This window comes from Plecotus auritus, assembly GCF_963455305.1.
Source record: "Plecotus auritus genome assembly, chromosome: 15".
Taxonomy (NCBI): domain Eukaryota; kingdom Metazoa; phylum Chordata; class Mammalia; order Chiroptera; family Vespertilionidae; genus Plecotus; species Plecotus auritus.
The window spans coordinates 5016350-5034095 of record NC_137781.1 but is presented as its reverse complement, the minus strand read 5'-3'; the positions used below and the strand labels follow the sequence as shown (position 1 = coordinate 5034095).

Genomic DNA, 17746 nt, shown 5'->3' with positions numbered 1-17746 from the left:
TTATGTATCTATGTATATGCCTATGTATTTATCTATGTATTTATGTAACTATATACCTATTATCTATGTACATATGTATCTATGTGTTTATGTATCAACTATGTATCCATGTTTCTATGTATTTATATATCCATCTATGTATCTATCTATGTATCTTTCTATGTATCTATGTATCTATCTATATGTCTATGTATCTATCTATGTATGTATTTATGTATCTATGTATATTCCTATGTATCTATGTATGTATTTATGTAACTATATACCTATTATCTATGTATTTATGTATCTATGTACATATGTGTCTATGTGTTTATGTATCAACTATGTATCCGTGTTTCTATGTATTTATATATCCATCTATGTATCTATCTCTCTCTCTTTCTATGTACCTAATTTACTTATCTATTTATCTCTCTCTATTCATCTGCCCATCCATCTGTATCTACATGAGAACTGTCATAGGAAATGGGACCTAGAAGCACGGGGGTATATTTTCAGAAAACACCTACCCGTTGTCAGGAATGCATTTCCCGTGTTTTTTGGCCACGCGGCTATCTCGCCTGGACTTAGAGAGCACGTGAGCGCCCATACAGCTTTGGGTTGACCCAGGGGCTGGCGAGGGCCGTGACCTGTGAAGCGGTGTCACAAACACGACGCAGGAAAAGGGACCACGTGGAGGTCCCTGTGGACAAGGGCCGGCGGCCCCGGGGGCGGCCCGGGCACCCACCTGTGACCACTCGGACGCTTCCCAGATGGACAGGCAGTCCTGGCCCTCGCAGCTCTGCACGGGTGCGGGCCGGGCGCCCTGGCAGTAGAGGGGCCGCGTGGTGACGTGGGTGCCGTTCTGCAGCTGGTACACGCAGGTCACCTCCCGCTGCTGGACGCCCTTCTCACAGGTCGCTGAGCAGGGGCTCCAGGGGCCGGCCACCCACCTGCCCAGGAGGAGAGACAGTGAGAGGAGACCCGGGCAGAGAGGCCGCCTCCCGAGGGCCCTGCCCCGCATCACGGGACCTGGGGCCTGCGGGACGCAGGAGGAGGCAGAGCAGAGAGCTCTGTGTGGACTTTGTCTTTTGTCCTTGTTCATCCGCACCCGAGGATACGTTTCCATTGATTTTTAGAGAGAGTGGAAGAGAGCGGGAGAGACAGAGAGGGAGAGAGAAACATCGATGTGAGAGAGACACATCGATCGGCTGCCTCCCCACACCTCGAGCCTAAGCCTGCAACCAAGGGACACGCCATTGACCAGCATCGAACCTGAAACCCTTCAGTCCACAGGCCAGCGCTCTGTCCACTGAGCCACACCGGCCAGGCAACCTCCGGATTTTAAAACCGTGGACATGGACTCCAAACCTCACGACACCGCGGTGGGCCCGCCGGGGCCGCTGTGGGATCCGGCCCCACACCTCCCGTGGGGACCTTCTGCTTTCACATCCGGGAGGGAGGCAGCGGTGCCAGAGCCGAGCCGGCGCCAAGCGGCCGGGTGTCTATTTTCCTCCCGCTCTCGCCCACCAGAGCCGACACTGGGCACCTCAGGCATTGCTTTCTCCTTCGCTTTGGTCCCCACACGCCTGCTGCACACATGCATGTGTGCACACACACACACATGCATATGCACACATGCGCCCAGACCCACACATGTACACATGTGCACACACATGCGCACACACGCTAGCTTGTCTTTTGGTTGCCTGAACAGGTGAGTCCCAAGCATCTTGTCCTCAAACAATTAGAAAGAAAGGCTGCCCCAGGCGACTAACGTGGCGTGGTTCTCCCGAGACACCCCCCACGTGGGTGGGTGGGACCAGCCCAAAGGCACCCCACAGTCCACACCCAAGCCGGCTGCTGCGGAGGACACAGGGGCTCAATGAACACCAGCAGGCGCCCCGCCCCCCGGCGCTCCCCCCGGCCCAGCCCCAACACAGCGATTCAAGGTGAGACTGCGCCAGCGGACCTCCCTGCCACGCCGCCCCGGCTGCCCGCTTTGGCTATGAAAATGCTCAGAGTTTCTCAGCCTGCGGAAAGGTTCCCAGCGGAGTCCCCCAGAACCACAGCGAGCCAGCTCGGCCTCTCCGGGACAGTGTGCGGAGGGCATGGGCTGAGGGGACGGGCTGGACAGGCCCACGTGTTCAGAGGCGCAGACACAGGACCCCCCGAGGGCCCAGCCGGGGAGCTGGCTGCCTGCGCCCCGAGCTCGCCCGCTCTGTGAGGCTCTGGCACGCGGCTTTACGAGTAGGCAGTTTGCAGTTCTGTCTGCTCCCACCCATGACTACCTTTGTGTTTTAAAAAAATATATATTTTTACTGATTTTGGAGAAGAAGGGAGAGGGAGAGAGAGACAGAAACATCAAGGATGAGAGAGAACCATGGATCGGCTGCCTCCTGCACGCCCCCTACTGGGGATGGAGCCCGCAACCCGGGCACGTACCCTGATCGGGAGTCGAACCCGTGACCTCCTGGTTCACAGGTCGATGCTCAACCACTGAGCCACACCGGCCAGGTCACGACTACCTTTAGTGGCAAGCCTCTCATTTGCCCCCTGAACCCTGCCTGCCGAAGACGGACCGATCTTGTGGGTGGTACTGGTTCCCCCAGACGGCCCTCACCTGGCTCTGGCTGAGAACCTCGTAGGAGGCAAGAGTCTCGTCTGGGCTCCCAGGCCAAGTCTTTGATGACCTTGCTCACGAATCTCCCTCCAGGTTCTATTTGTCCATCTGCGAAATGGGATGAATGGCTCCCACTCATTTGTTTCTCCCCGTTATGTGCTAACGCTCAGGCATATGCGGCCAACCTGTTATCATCTGAGTGTCCCCTCCTGGATCAACCGAGGCCTTAGCAGGCCCGTCACAGAACAGTCCGGGTTCTGCACCCCCAATCCGGCGACTTAGCTGCTTCTTTCTTTTAAAAAATATTTTTATTATTTCAGAGAGGAAGGGAGAGGGAGCGAGAGATAGGAACATCCATGACGAGAGAGAATCATGGATCGGCTGCCTCCCCTACTGCGGATGGAGCCCACAACCAAAGCATGTGCCCTGACTGGGAATCAAACCCAGGCCCTCTCGGTACCTGGTACAAGGCTCAGTCCACAGAGCCGCACCAGCCGGGCGTAGCCGCATCCTTTCCAAGGCCGCCCCCCGCCCCCTCGGGGCTGGGTCTCCCCGAGGCAGCGTGTTCTGAGTACGTTGCAGCCCTCGGCTCCGGCACGTTGGAGAGACACTGCGCATGGACACCGCAGGCTAAGGAAACCCTGGGAGATCCCTGTAAGATGTTACAGCGGGATACATCCACCATAAAACGTTCATGCCCTTTCGTTCACGCCCCGGAATGATTCAGGCATCCCGAGCACGTGGTGTCACAGCAGATGCTGGGCAGATGCTCCTCTGGGAACCGCAAGGGAACGAGAGGCAATAATTAGTCTCAATTAAGTTCCCAATAATTCCCAATAAATTATGGAGCGGGGGGGGGGGGGCCCTTTGGCGGCTCAGCCCTGAGGGGCTGGCTGGGCCCAGGTCAGGGAACCCGGTCCAAGCCCGTTTAGAAACTTGGGATGGCTTTGGCGAATTCACGTTCAGAGTCAATTGCATGCAAGCCTTGGCAGGAGAGGAAATAACCCCATAACCCCTTGCAATTGGAAATAATAATTTGTTAATAATTTTAATAGCTAATGAGCTACAGAAACCATGTCCGGGAGTCCTCCAAGCAGAAGGGAAAGAGATGCGTTTTATTTCTGGCTTTCTTCCCTTCAAATATATTTTATTGATTTTTGCGAGAGACAAAGGGAGAGGGAGAGAGAGAGAAACATCGACTGGCTGCCTCCCGCACGCCCCCTAGCGGGGATCGACCTGGAAACGCAGGCGGGAATGGAACCGTGCGCTCCTGGTTCACAGGTCGCCGCTCAACCACTAAGTCATGCCAACTGGGAAAAACTCTTACGTTTACAAATATTTCTCTGAAGCCTCGACACTCGAAGGACAGTTTTGCTAGATGTAAAAGCCCCCTTTTCACCGTCTCCTTCCTGGTCTCTGCTGTTGTGTGAGGACACCACTCGCACCCACGTGACGACGGGGACCTGGGAGTCGGGGGGCACCCCCAGAAGCCACCAGGCGCGTGGGGCCTGGAAGGGAGGAAGAGCAGAGCGGGTGCCCCGTTCTCCAGGGACTCCGACCCCTTCACAGCCACGGGTTTCTGTGGAGCTCGCGGGTTCCGTGGCCGCCCCATCACGGAGCCCAGCCCGCCCGGAGCAGTCACGCCTGGAGGGTGACGGGCAGAGCTGCCGTCAGACCCCCAGAGGCCGCCCTGGATGGGAACAGAGGCAACCTGGGTCTCGCTGTCACTCCGTGGTGATGGGCCATGGGACTCTTTTTATTTAAAAAAACAACAAACCTATTTTTATTGATTTCAGAGAGGATGGGAGAGGGAGAGAGAGAGAGAGAAACATCCATGATGAGAGAGAAGCATGGACCGCTGCCTCCTGCACACCCCCTCCAAGGGATGGAGCCCACCACCCGGCATGTGCCCTGACCGGGAATCGAACCCTGACCTCCTGGTTCACAGGGTGACGCTCCACCCCTGAGCCACACCGCCGGGTCCATTGAATTGTTTTCCAGCTCGATCAGTAGAAATACCACCGAGACTTGCCAAGTGCCGCTGACCCGAGTACCACCCCATCACACCGTCTGTCAGGCACACAGTGTCCCAGCAGCGCCCCTCACCGGGGGCACGCACGCAGCCTGCTTTCCCAGGAGTGCACACCCGCGCCCTCGGGTCCTCTCGGGGAACGGGAACCCACCCGCAGGCTGCTGGCTCCTCTCTCCTGGGCCACGATGTCACCGAGCCACCAGCAGAGCCCGGGAGGTGACAGCGCGGAGTTGGGCAGCATCCCGGGCTGGACTTCCTCCCGGAACGGGGCCTCGGACGCTTCTAACAACGCACGATCGCGGCGAGCATCCGGAAGACCGACGGAGCGCTTACTACGTGTGCCAGGACTGTCCCGAGCAACGCGTACCTGCTAACTCAGATCCTTCTCACGGCGGCCTCCGGAGGGGCGTGCTAGCGGTGTGCCCCGCGACCTGGGCATGTGCCCTCGACAGGAATCGAACCCGGGACCCTTCAGTCCGCAGGCCCGATGCTCTATCCACTGAGCCACACCGGCCGGGGCCTTCAGTGGTATTTAAATCCAAACACAGGTTAGCAGGCAGAAGTGCGGGCAGGATCCAGCGTTCATCCCCATCCCCATCAAACCTAAGCTCGTCACTCCAACTTCCCAGCATCCTCCCGGCCGCTCTGTAACGAGCCACCTGGGCAACGCACGTCTGGAATCTTCTAGTCGCACCCCAGCCCGTAACCCAATCTCGGGGTCTGAACGACACTGAAACCCTTTCACATCCTCTTTTCCTCCCCACGCCCAGCCCCCATCCTGCTGATAATATTATCTGAAGTTCACAGACGTAGAGCTCAGAAACATTCACGAAGTGCGAAATGAACCACTCGCCACGGCTCTGCTGTTTCAGTTTACCCCAAAACACATACACGTTATGTAAACTTGCCCTAGCAGGTGTGGCTCAGTGGATAGAGCATCGGCCTGCAGCCTGAAGGGTCCCAGGTTCGATTCCGGTCAAGGGCATGGACCTCGGTTGCAGGCTCGATCCCTGGCCCTGGTTGGGGTGTGTGCAGGAGGCAACCAATCAATGTGTCTCTCTCACATCGATGTTTCTCTCGCTGTCTCTCTCCCACCCTTCCACTCTCTCTAAAAACCAATGGAAAAATATCCTTGGGTGAGGATGAACAGAAAAAATTATACAAACTTGTTCTGACAAGAAAGGGAATGTTAGCATATAGGAGGACCTTTTATTACCGGGAAAATACGAGCAGAGGTTATTTAAATTATGTAGTTACACACTGGATTAAAAATGTGTGCGTGTCTGTGTGTGGTGTCTAAAGAAATGATGGATAGTCCGGCTGGCATGGCTCAGAGGTTTAGTGTCAACCCATGAACCGGGAGGTCACGGTTCCATTCCCGGTCAGGGCACATGCCCGGGTTGTGGGCTCGATCCCCAGGCTGGGGCGTGCAGGAGGCAGCTGATCCATGATGCTTTCTCATCATGAATGTTTCTATCTGTCCTTAACCCTAACCCTAGCCCTAACCCTAACCCTTCCTCTCTGAAATCAATAAAAATGTTAAAAAACATTTTTTAAAAAATTAAAAAAAAAAGAAATGATGGGGAACTCAGTCAATGCTGGGGCCCAGCAGCTGGCCGGTGTGGGTCATTAACGGGTGCGGCAGCTGAGCAGCGAGGCTGGTTATGGCTCGCGCTCAGGGCTCACTGGCACGGAGGATTTTACGGGCCTCACTTCACCAAATCTTCTCAAGACTCCGGTGAGAGAGGCTCTCATTCCCCAGTTTACCGACGGCGAGGTCAGGTCACGTGCCCGTGAGTTCGCCTTTGGCTCGTGGTGGCGCGGTGACCTGACCCGTGACTTCCTGGACCCGGGGCCGTGATCCCCTTCTGGATCAACCGAGGCCTTAGCAGGCCCGTCGCAGAACAGTCTGGGTTCTGCATCCCCAATCCGTCAACTTCGCTGCTTCTTTCTTTTAAAAAAATATTTTTATTGACTTCAGAGAGGAAGGGAGAGGGAGAGAGAGAGAGGAACATCAGTGACGGGAGAGAATCATGGATCGGCTGCCTCCCGCATGCCTCCCCTACTGGGGATGGAGCCCACAACCAGAGCATGTGCCCTGACTGGGAATCAAACCCAGGCCCTCTCGCTACCTGGTACAAGGCTCAGTCCACAGAGCCGCACCAGCCCTGGTTCGGCCACCCCTGGGTAACTGGCAGCATGCCACCCCTTGTCTGGTTAGCTACCAAACCCAACAGATCGTGTGCCTTCTGCCTTCCCATAACAGGGACGTGAGGATCTCTCGTTCCCAACTGGAAGACGAATCTATTGGCCTCAAGGCCACAGTCAAGCGTGACGAGGGGCAGGAAGGGAGAGAGTCCTGCAGAAGCTGATGCTCAGAGCGTGGGGAGAGGAGGGCTCCTGGGCGGGGGGCCGGGCCGAGCCAAAGCCGGAGTGACAATGAAACGCGCCGCTTTTGTTTCAGTGGAAAGCAGGAAAGAGAAGCTTCACGTGCCCGCCAGCCTAGAAATGGGTGCGATCGTGTCACCTTTTCAGATTCTGGCTGTGCCTAAGGGGCCACCTGTTGTACGCTTCATTCTTAAGTCATGATCACATGCATGCACACACACGTGCATGCACAAGGCACACACACGTGCACACACTCATGGATATATGCGCACGTGCATGGGGAATATGCTTCCATAAAAACAGAAGGGATTCCACTCGATCTTAAGCCCAAACCTGGTTAAGATATCTGAGAAAAGACGGCCTATTTCAACTCCACATTCACTGCCTCACAGGTGACTATCCGGAGTGCTTGCCAGGCAGGTATTTCACATTCTTCTCTGAATCCCCCGAATTCAGCGCACGTGCAGTGTGTGCCGCCCGGAAGGGGTCCAAACCGTCACGACTCTGGGGGCACAGCTAACAGCTCGGCATTAGCTTTCCAAGGGGCCTGTAAGCTCTGACGGGCTGAAGAGACGAACTCAGCGACGCTGAGCGGCGGTCCCAGCAGGCCCTGGGACCTGTCATCGCCCTCCTTGCTCCAGGACGTGGGACCGGCCTTAAGGGACAGGCTCGTCCCGTCCCTGCCAGAGGATGGCAGGGTCTGAGGGCCTCTGTCCCGCAGACGGCGGTCAGCACGGGGGAAGCCTCTAGCCGCAGCCACGGCAGCTGAGCGGATCTGCCATGTCTGCCTCGCCCGCCAGCCCTGGGGCCAGGTTGGCCCACGTGTTTGTGTTGGTGCGGGAGGCTGGAGGGAGGCCATCTGCTGTGTGTGTTGGATTCCAGATTCCAGATGGTTAGGGCGGGGCCTGGGAGCGGTACCCACAGAGTGGGGGCGGGATTAGAATGAGGAGGTGCGAACAGCGTGCAATCGGGGAGGGAGAGGCAGCTTGCCGGGGCCTGAATGGGAAAAGAGGGCTGAAGAAAATGAAACGGGGGTCGGGGAAATCGAGGACAATGTACGGGATAAAGACAACCATCCCCCCCCACTTTTTTTAAATTGATTTTTAGAGAAAGAGGAAGGGAGAGGGAAAGAGAGAGAGAAACATCCACGATGAGAGAGAATCACGGGTCGGCTGCCTCCTGCACACCCCACACTGGGGATCGAGCCCGCAACCCGGGCCTGTGCCCTTGACGGGAATCGAACCGTGACCTCCTGGTTCCTAGGTCGATGCTCCACCACGGAGCCACAGCCGCCTGGCGGATTGTACATGTCCATCCCCGCTTTTCGAGCACACACAGATCCCTCAGCAGCCAGGGAAGGCCGCATGGACTGGCCTGTACCGATGGCATCGCTCTGCCCCACAGTCTCGGCGCCGGAGACCCCAGCTCCTTACCGTGCCTGGCATGGGTGTGAGTTGCACCTTCGGACCTGGGGCTCCGGGCGGCTCGCTGGGGGGCAGTCGCTGTCGTTCACCAGCGTCGTGGTCTTGTTCACGATGCGTGTGCAGGACACGATGGTCCTGCGTTCCCCTGGAAACCAGCGCACAGGGAGCTGAGAGGCTATGGCTGCCACCTCGGGAGGGGCATTAGGTCCCGCCATGGAGGGGCCTTCGGGGCATCTTCTGACCGGAGAGTCGTTTAACCGACTAAGGCAGCCGTGGGCAAACTACGGCCCGCGGGCCGGATCCGGCTGTTCTATCCGGTTCTCTTGCTCTCCCCTCCGCTCCTTTACTTTGAATTTATATTAGTTCCCACAAACACTCCATCCATGCTTTTGTTCCGGCCCTCCGGTCCAGTTTAAGAACCCATGGTGGCCCTCGAGTCAAAAAGTTTGCCCACCCCTGGACGATGGTCAGGGCAGGAGAAGGATAACCTCAGCCAGGAGGGTGTGCGAGACATGGGCGGGGCCAGGAGGAAAATTCTAGACGAGGACCAGGTTGAGCGTGGACCCATGAACCAGGAGGTCACGGTTTGATTACGGGTCAGGGCACATGCCCGGGTTATGAGCTTGATCCCCCGTAGGGGGCGTGCAGGGGGGCAGCCGATCCATGATTCTCTCTCTCTCTCTCTCTCTCTCTCTCTCTCTCTCTCTCTCTCTCTCTCTCGTCGATGTTTCTCTCGCTCCCTTCCTCTCTGAAATGAACAAACACCGGTTACGTGCCCGGCCTGTCCCTCTCTGTGCCCTGGCCACAGAGTGCCTGGAATCCACGCCTCCTTCCTGTGACCACACCTGCCCGCCTGGGCCCGGACCCGGCGCTCACCTCCTCCACACTGCACACTGCACCCTTCCCAGCCGCTGTGGGTCCAGATGAACAAGGAGTCCTGGGGTTTTTCGGGTTCGCTCTGGTGTTCGGCCGTGGCGTTCACGGGGATGGTGTACTCATAGTGAATTCCGTAATTCTGGTCGTGGAATAGCAACACCTGGGCGGGCGGCAGAAGGAAAGGCCGCTTTGAAATCACGCAGTAGCCCCGGGCTGCTGACGGTGCGCAGAGAGCCTCGCTGTGGGGTCTCCCTCCCGGTGGGCACGGGGTTTTAAAGCAGGTTGGACCTGCCCAGCCGGTATGGCTCACTGGTTGAGTGTTGACCCAACAACCAGGAGGTCAGGGTTCGATTCCCTGTCAGGGCGCATACATGTCCACGTTGCGGCTCCATCCCCAGGAGGGGGCGTACAGGCGGCAGCTGATCCGTGATTCTCTCTCCTCATCGATGTTTCTCTCTCCCTCTCCCTCTCCCTTCCTCTCTCTCTAAAAATCAAACAATAAAAACATATTCAAATTAACGTTGCACAACAAGGCCTCAGGTAGGACTTTCAAGTGGCCTGGCTGTGGGGGGGGGAGGAGGGTGTCCCCAGGGTAGGCCCCAAACCAGCAGGTCCTCTCAGGTTGAAGCCACTAGCAAGTTCACTTCCAGGCCGGGAGGTGCAGGAGGGGGGCCAGCGGGAGCTGAAGGCAGACCGTGCAGGGCCCACCTGACTAGACGTGGGGGAGGCCAGGTGGCAAGTGCCTGAGACGGGAGCCTCCTCCCTCCCCGGCCTCCCCCTCCTCCTCCGAGGGCTTGAGTGCGCGGTGGGTGGGGGCGGGGCGCCTCGGCAGCATAAACATCTACTTCTCCAAGAAACAGACTTGCAGGAACGCATTTGGAAAGCTGCCTCCGGTGGAAAAGAAAGTAAAAAAAAAAAAAAAAAAAAAAGCCTCTTTAAAAGAGATCTTTATTATCTCAGTCTGGGGATATAGGACTGGTGAATGGGGGATCCATCTGAAACCAATTTCGTGCAATTTCGCAGCCACATGTAATTTGTGTGCGTGTGCACGACTGGTTTCCGAGGCAGGTCCCCGTGGTTCCCCAGGGCGTGCGTCCTGGTTTGGGGGACAATGGCTCCTACGGACAGCCACAGCGGCACGCTCACTTCTAGATCTGCAAACTGGAAGGAACTGTCGTCATTCGAGAGAGAGAAGCAGTTAATAGTAACGAGGGCTGGGCCTGGGGCTGCCTGAGCTCTGTTTCCCGGCTGCGCCTGGGCCGGAACGGGCTGGCGATGCACTCGGGCCATGGAAGCTTGGAGAAGACACGGGAAATAAACCCATCCTGGTGCCCATCCTACAGAGAGCAAGCGCCAGGGCGACCGGGGACGTGACGGTGAGGGTCGCATCTTATCCTTGGCTTCCTCTTAGGCCCTCTGCATAACTGCTTTTATTTTGTTATTATCGTCATTACGTTTCATCCTCACCCGAGAATCGTTTTTCCCATTGATTTCTAGAGAGAGTGGGAGGGAGGGAGGAGGAAGGGAGAGATAGAAACATCGACCTGAGAGAGACACACATCGATTGGCTGCCTCCAGCACAGGCCCCTCCCGGGGCTAGGAAACCTGCGATTCAGGTACGTGCCCGTGACCAGGAATCGAACCTGTGACCCTTTGGTCTGCAGGTGGAAGCTCTAACCACTGACCGAACCGGCCAGGGCTGCTTTTATTTTACTTTATTTTATTTTATACATTTTTATTGCGTTCAGGGCTCACAGGCACGGCTGTCCCGGGAGTGCTTTGATATTCATAAAAAGGATGCATCAGCCTGGCTGCTTTGGCTCAGGGGATAGAGCAGGGGTGGGCAAACTTTTTGACTCCAGGGCCACAATGGGTTCTTAAACTGGACCGGAGGGCCGGAACAAAAGCATGGATGGAGTGTTTGTGTGAACTAATATAAATTCAAAGTAAAGGAGCGGAGGGGAGAGCAAGAGAACCCTCCGCTCTTTCGGCTCCGCGGGCCGGACAGAACAGCCGAACGGGCCGGATCTGGCCCGCGGGCCGTAGTTTGCCCACGGCTGGGATAGAGTGTCAGGCACAGACGGAATGGTTGCAGGTTTGGCTCCGGTCAAAGGCATGTATCTCAGCTGCAGGCTCCAGGCCCGGCCCCGGTTGGGGCATGTGCGGGAGGGAACCAGTCAACGTGTGTCTCTCACATCGATGTTTCTCTCTCTCTCTCTGTCTCTCCCCGTCCCTTCCACGCTCTCCAGAGAAATCAATGGAAAAAATCCGCAGGTGAGGACTAACCAAAATAAAAAATTAAAAAGGACGCATCAACAGGTGGTCCGTGGGTTGGGGGGGGGCGCGTCCTCCCCGACAGGTAAGACAGGACCCCACAGGTTTCTGAGACCACCCGGGGAGTGGGCATTCCCGTAGAACCTGCCCCCCCCCCCCCCCCCCCCCCCAGTTCCCAGATGCCTGTTGCAAGCCGAGCTTGGAAAATCTGAGCGCTGTTGGTTTGGAAGGAAACGGAGTCAACAGCTCCTTTCCAAAAGGTAATTTCCAGTGTGGATACACACACCGTGGGGCGGATCGGTGCCATCTGATATAAAAACGCAGACTCGGCGCGGGCCGTCTGCTTAACGGGGCCAAGTCTCCCTGGTGGCCACAGGGCCGCGCGGCTCCTTCCTGGAGGCTGTTCCGCTTCAGGAGAGGTTGGGGCCCTGCCAGCGAGGAGCCGGGGCGACGTTCTGCGAGGGGAGAAATCGGAAGCATGGCCAAAGGGATGAGATAAGAAAAGATGGGAGGCCGGCCGGCGTGGCTCTGTGGTGGAGCGTCGACCTAGGAACCAGGAGGTCACGGTTCGATTCCCGGTCAGGGCACAGGCCCGTGTTGTGGGCTCCATCCCCAGTAGGGGGCGTGCAGGAGGCAGCTGATCCCCGATTCTCTCTCCTCATTGATGTTTCTCTCTCTCTCTCTCTCTCTCTCTCTCTCTCTCTCTCTTCCTTCCTCTCTGAAATAAATAAAAATATATTGAAAAAGAAAAGTGGAGATCAAGAGAGAGCCTTGAGCTGCAGGTGACCGGGTGAGCCACCAGGAACCGGGAGCACCGGCCCGCCACCCAAACCCCTGGGAAGAAGTAAACGGGGAGCCCTCTCCAAACCTTACCATCAAGTGCAGGGGGATTTTGGTCGGTCCCTTGGCGGAAATTTTCTCCCACAGGCCCCTGCGGACGTAGCGGACCGTGGTGCCCGCGATCTGGAACTCTCCGGGGAGCTCGATCTTCCAGTCACTGTTGATGGACCTCCGGCTGGAGTCTTTGAGGGCTGGAAAGAGAACGGGACAGCATGGAACGGAGGCCACGTAGAACGTCTGTACAGAGCGACCCTACGACCCAGCCATCCCTCTCCTGGGTATAGACCTCCCAAAAAACTCAAAAACTAAAAAAATCAATAAAAACATTAAAAGGGAAAAAAAAAAAAGAGCACCGGGAATTCTGGAGGGACCTGGTTCTGTCTGTGATGTATGTCTGGGGCTCTGATTGGCTGGGAAGAACAATTTCATTTTGGGGATCCGCCGGGGTCAGAGGTCAGACGTTTTATTTTTATTTTTTTTTAAATATATTTTTATTGATTTCAGAAAGGAAGGAAGAGGAAGAGAGAGATTGAAACATCCATGATGAGAGAGAATCATGGATCGGCTGCCTCCTGCATGCCCTCGACTGGGGATCGAGCCTGCAACCCGGGCATGTGCCCTTGACTAGGAATTGAACCTGGCATCCTTCAGTCCCCAGGCCGACGCTCTATCCCAGGGGTCCTCAAACTTTTTAAACAGGGGGCCAGTTCCCTGTCCCTCAGACCGTTGGAGGGCCGGACTACAGTTTAAAAAAAACAACTATGAACCAATTCCTATGCGCACTGCGGGCCGGGGACGCGTCTGCTGCTCAGCAGGACAGGCAGAGGCACCCGGCGGGCCGGATCCATGTCCTCGGCGGGCCGCATGTGGCCCGCGGGCCGCAGTTTGAGGATGCCTGCAGTATCCACTGAACAAATCAGACGGGGCAGGTGGGACGTTTCAAATCGCTGTCTGAAGCACAGCAGGGCCTGCTTTGTGTATTTTGCTGAGGAGCCCTTAGGACCTCTTAAGGGCGAGAGGAACTTCTCACAGAAGGGAGGGTGGGTCCCTGCTCTCCTCACCCCCAGGGCAGGGCAGACAAAACCTCCTCCAGGGCCCAGAACCCCGGGTCACGTGACGCGTGTCCGTTTCCAACCCGGGTCCTTCTTTCTCCGTGCAGACATGTACACTGGGCACTGGAGGGAGAGATTGTGAGCCACGCTGGGGCGCGTGGAGGGGGCATCCCTGGCCGGGGGGGCAGGGCTCCTCGTTAGCGCTGGCCGCAGGCCCGTGTGGGGGTCTGACCCCGTCCCCCAGGCCTCCCGCTCCCACCCCTCCCCGCGTGGGGCTGCGCGGGAGCGGGCTCCTTGCGGCTCTCCCTGCTGGATTGCGCTGGAAGACCTGACCCGCAGTCAACCCACTTCTAATCCTGGCGCCGCGTCAGCGCCTTTTATTTCCACTCGGAGGCCCGCCAGCGCTGTTCGGGGCCGTGGATGCGAACTGCAGAGGCATTTCCTGTTCCAGGTGGTTTCGAGCCGCGAGCCAGGCGGCGTGGGCTGGGGGTAGGTGGGGTGGAATTCCTCGGGAATCGCTCCCAGCAAATACGAGGGGAACTCAGGGCTCCAAGGGCTTGACTTCCAGAGCGCCCAGCCCCGGTGCCAACATGGCTGGTTTGAACTGAAGTTTAGAAACGTAAGGAGCGTGGACCACCTCGGGGCTTGCCCTAGTGCCCACCCCAGGCCCTGAATCCTGGGGTTCTGATTGGCAGAGGAGACGAGGGGACCAAGGCAGGCTAGGCCGGCGTGGCTCAGGGGTTGAGCATCGACCTATGAACCAGGAGGTCATGGTTCGATTCCCAGTCAGGGCACATGCCCGGGGTGCGGGCTCCATCCCATGTGGGGCGTGCAGGAGGCAGCCGATCCATGATTCTCTGTCATCACGGATGTTTCTATCTCTCTCTCTCTCCCTTCCTCTCTGAAATCAATAAAAATATATATATTTTTAAAAGCCCATTTCAGGTGGGAATTAGAAATAGAAGTTGAGCGATCTAAAGGACCCTGACATCCTTCTGCCCTTTCCACATTTCCCCGGAAGAGCAGAGACAATGTTCCCCATTCTGCTCGCTACCCGGGGCTGGGGTCAGGTGAGTGGTGGTGCTGGGAAGTCTGTGCAGCCAGAACCATGAGTCCTTCTGCCATGACACCTAACATAGGAGTTGAACGCCAATGGCCTGGGACAGTGGTTGACAAACTCCTTAGTCCACAGAGCCAAACATCAACAGGACAACGACTGACTTTCTTTGGAGAGCCACATTTTTTAAACGTAAACTTCTTCTAACGCCACTTCTTCCAAATAGACGCGCCCAGGCCGTGGTATTTTGTGGAAGAGCCACACTCAAGGGGCCAAAGACCCGCCTGTGGCACGCGAGCCACCGTTGGCCGACCACGGGGCCTGGGAGAACGCTGCTGACCCCGGCCTGGCCCTCCACCTCCATCCTCAGAACAGACGCTGTGCGCCAGCTCACTTTTTTGGCGTTACCTAAGAAACTGTGGGCGGGTTTGTCCTCCACCACGCGGATCCTCCGCGCTCCGGCGGGAATGACAGCGGCTTCGATATAACCTGTGGCGACAAGGAACATGGGTGAACCAGCCCGGCCCCATCTCCCGCCACAGTCCCCTCTATCCCTCACCCCCGCCCCCAATAGAGATTGCAGAGCTGGTGGGCCGGTACAGCTATGACAAGTGTCAACCACAGAGCGTCCTTCTACGGCCAGAACCCCTGGGCTGCCGGGATGCCAGAGAGCACCCCTTCCCTACCTGCGTGAGGGATGAGTTGAACCCTATCTCCCGCCCCCCTCCCCGCCCCAATTCATTGGTTGAAGTCCTAACCCCAGGTGCTCAGAATGCGGCCTGATTTGGGTTACCGTCACGGAAGGTGCAATCCGTTAAGACGAGGTCTCGGATGTGTTTTTAAAGACGAACAGGCTGTTTCAGAAGGTTTCTCTGGACGCAGGGCGCCTGGGTCACCGTGGGGGGTTCCGTGGACGCCAGTCGCTGGCGCTAAGGCAGGCGTCCTCAAACTACGGCCCGCGGGCCACAGGCGGCCCGCCGAGGACATGGATCCGGCCCGCCGGGTGCCGCTGCCTGTCCTGCTGAGCAGCCGACGCGTCCCGGGCCCGCAGTGCGCATAGGAATTTGTTCATAGTTTTTTTTTAAACTATAGTCCGGCCCTCCAACGGTCTGAGGGGCAGTGAACTGGCCCCCTGTTTAAAAAGTTTGAAGACCCCTGTGCTAAGGCCTGAGTGGACGGAAGGCTGTACCGTCAGCTGGCGATGTAACGAATGAAGTGAAAGCCTCGTCCCGCTCCTGGGTATAGACCTCCCAAAAAACTCAAAAACTAAAATATCAATAAAAACATTAAAAGAAAAGAAAAGAAAGAAAAGAGCACCGGGGAATTCTGAAGACCCATTCAGCCGCCGCCTTCCGCAGGGGAGCGGTGAGTAGCCGGGGCCCTGATCGGCTCAGGCTGGGACGCGACAGGCCGGAGGGTCATACATAACCACCACTCAGCCTCTCCGGGACATGAAAGGAGGGTACCCCGGAGGGCGGGGACGCTGTCCCCGTGGCAGGGGTCGGGGTGGGGGGTGCTGCTCGGAATTCCCAGCTCAGCCTTGAAGGTGAAGGGCCCAGAGGAGTTCAGAGGAGGGTCAGGATTCCACAGAACCTGCAGAAAGCCTGCGTCTGGCTGCTTTTATCTCTCTGGGCTGGTATTTCTCTTGGACAGCCACCCTAGACGATAAGACATTCCTCCTGGGAGCTGGGCGGAGATGAAAGGCACCTCCCTATCGGAGCTGACAGAATCGGCCGGTCCGTCAGCCACACCTGGTGCCACGGAGATGTCACATGACCTGGGGGAATCCTACTCTTTCCAAGTTGGGTTCCTCCTTCAACCTGAAATGCCCTGCCCCACCCTCCCTGACCGTTAATCTCTACTTGTCCTTTAAAAAAAAAAAAAAATATATATATATATATATACACATATATATATATAAAATACATATATATATAAAATATATATATATAAAATACATATATATATAAATATATAAACATATATATAAATATATAAATATATATTTATATATATGTTTATATATATTTTTATATAAATATATAAATATATAAATATATATATATAAGTATATATATATTTATTTCAGAGAGGAAGGGAGAGGGAGAGAGAGAGAAGCATCAATGATGAGAGACAATCATGAATTGGCTGCCTCCTGCACACCCCCTACTGGGGATCGAGCCTGAAACCCGGGCGTGTGCCCTGACCGGGAATCGAACCGTGACCTCCTGGTTCCTAGGTCGAGGCTCCACCACTAAGCCACGCTGCCTGGGCCACCTCTACTTGTTCTTTAGGACGCAGGGGTGCCCTCATTTGCCTGCAGCCCTGAGGGAGGTGCCCTGCAGCACCCCGCCGAGCTGCCTCCCCCTCACACAGGGCCTCGGGCTGTTTGCTGGGGGTCCCCTCCCTGGACTTGGGGTCAGTTACGTTTCCCTTCTGCATACCTCCTGCCCCTAACATCGTCGTCATGCTGAATGCACGTGCACTGGATGAAAGGCTCGTGGGTGACCGTGGCTCAGTCATTGAGCATCAACCTAGGAACCAGGAGGTCACGGTTCGATTCCCGGTCAGGGCACATGCCCGGGGGGACTGCGGCCTTGGTCCCCAGTAGGGGGCGTGTAGGAGGCAGCCAAGCAATGATTCTCTGTCTTCATTGATGTTTCTCTCTCTCTCTCTCTCTCTCTCTCTCTCTCTCTCTCTCTCTCTCTCCCTCTCCTTTCCTCTCTCAGAAATCAATAAAAACATTTTTGAAAAAAAAAATCAATGGAAAAAATATCCTTGGGTCCCAAGGATTAACAACAAAAACGTTTGAAGCGGGTCAGTGGCCAGTGGCTATGAGATTAGAACAGCCGTGGGCAAACTACGGCCCACGGGCCAGATCCGGCCTGTTCGGCTGTTCTATCCAGCCCGTGGAGCCGAAAGAGCGGAGGGTTCTCTTGCTCTCCCCTCCGCTCCTTTACTTTGAATTGATATTAGTTCACACAAACACTCCATCCGTGCTTTTGTTCCGGCCCTCCGGTCCAGTTTAAGAACCCATTGTGGCCCTGGAGTCAAAAAGTTTGCCCACCCCTGCGTTAGACAGAGCTGCCTGGCTTCCCTCAGTCCCCCTCAGGAGCCGGGGGGCAGGCACGGATTCTCACACAAGCCCCCCGTATTACAGAAAGGACACCCGTGTCATTGCGGATAAAATGCCTTTCA

At 56.3% G+C, this 17746-nt stretch overlaps 1 protein-coding gene across 1 annotated transcript in view; it reads right to left on the bottom strand.

The window, feature by feature from the left end:
• Positions 1-17746, bottom strand: part of ADAMTS17 (ADAM metallopeptidase with thrombospondin type 1 motif 17) — a gene marked incomplete at both ends in the record, with an annotated part of 100824 nt that overhangs the window by 15751 nt on the left and 67327 nt on the right. The window contains 5 exons of the mRNA XM_080651719.1: positions 731-935; positions 8459-8594; positions 9326-9485; positions 12473-12630; positions 14957-15037. Of these exons, the coding sequence (XP_080507845.1) occupies positions 731-935; positions 8459-8594; positions 9326-9485; positions 12473-12630; positions 14957-15037 (740 nt within the window). The remainder of the gene's footprint in view (positions 1-730; positions 936-8458; positions 8595-9325; positions 9486-12472; positions 12631-14956; positions 15038-17746) is intronic.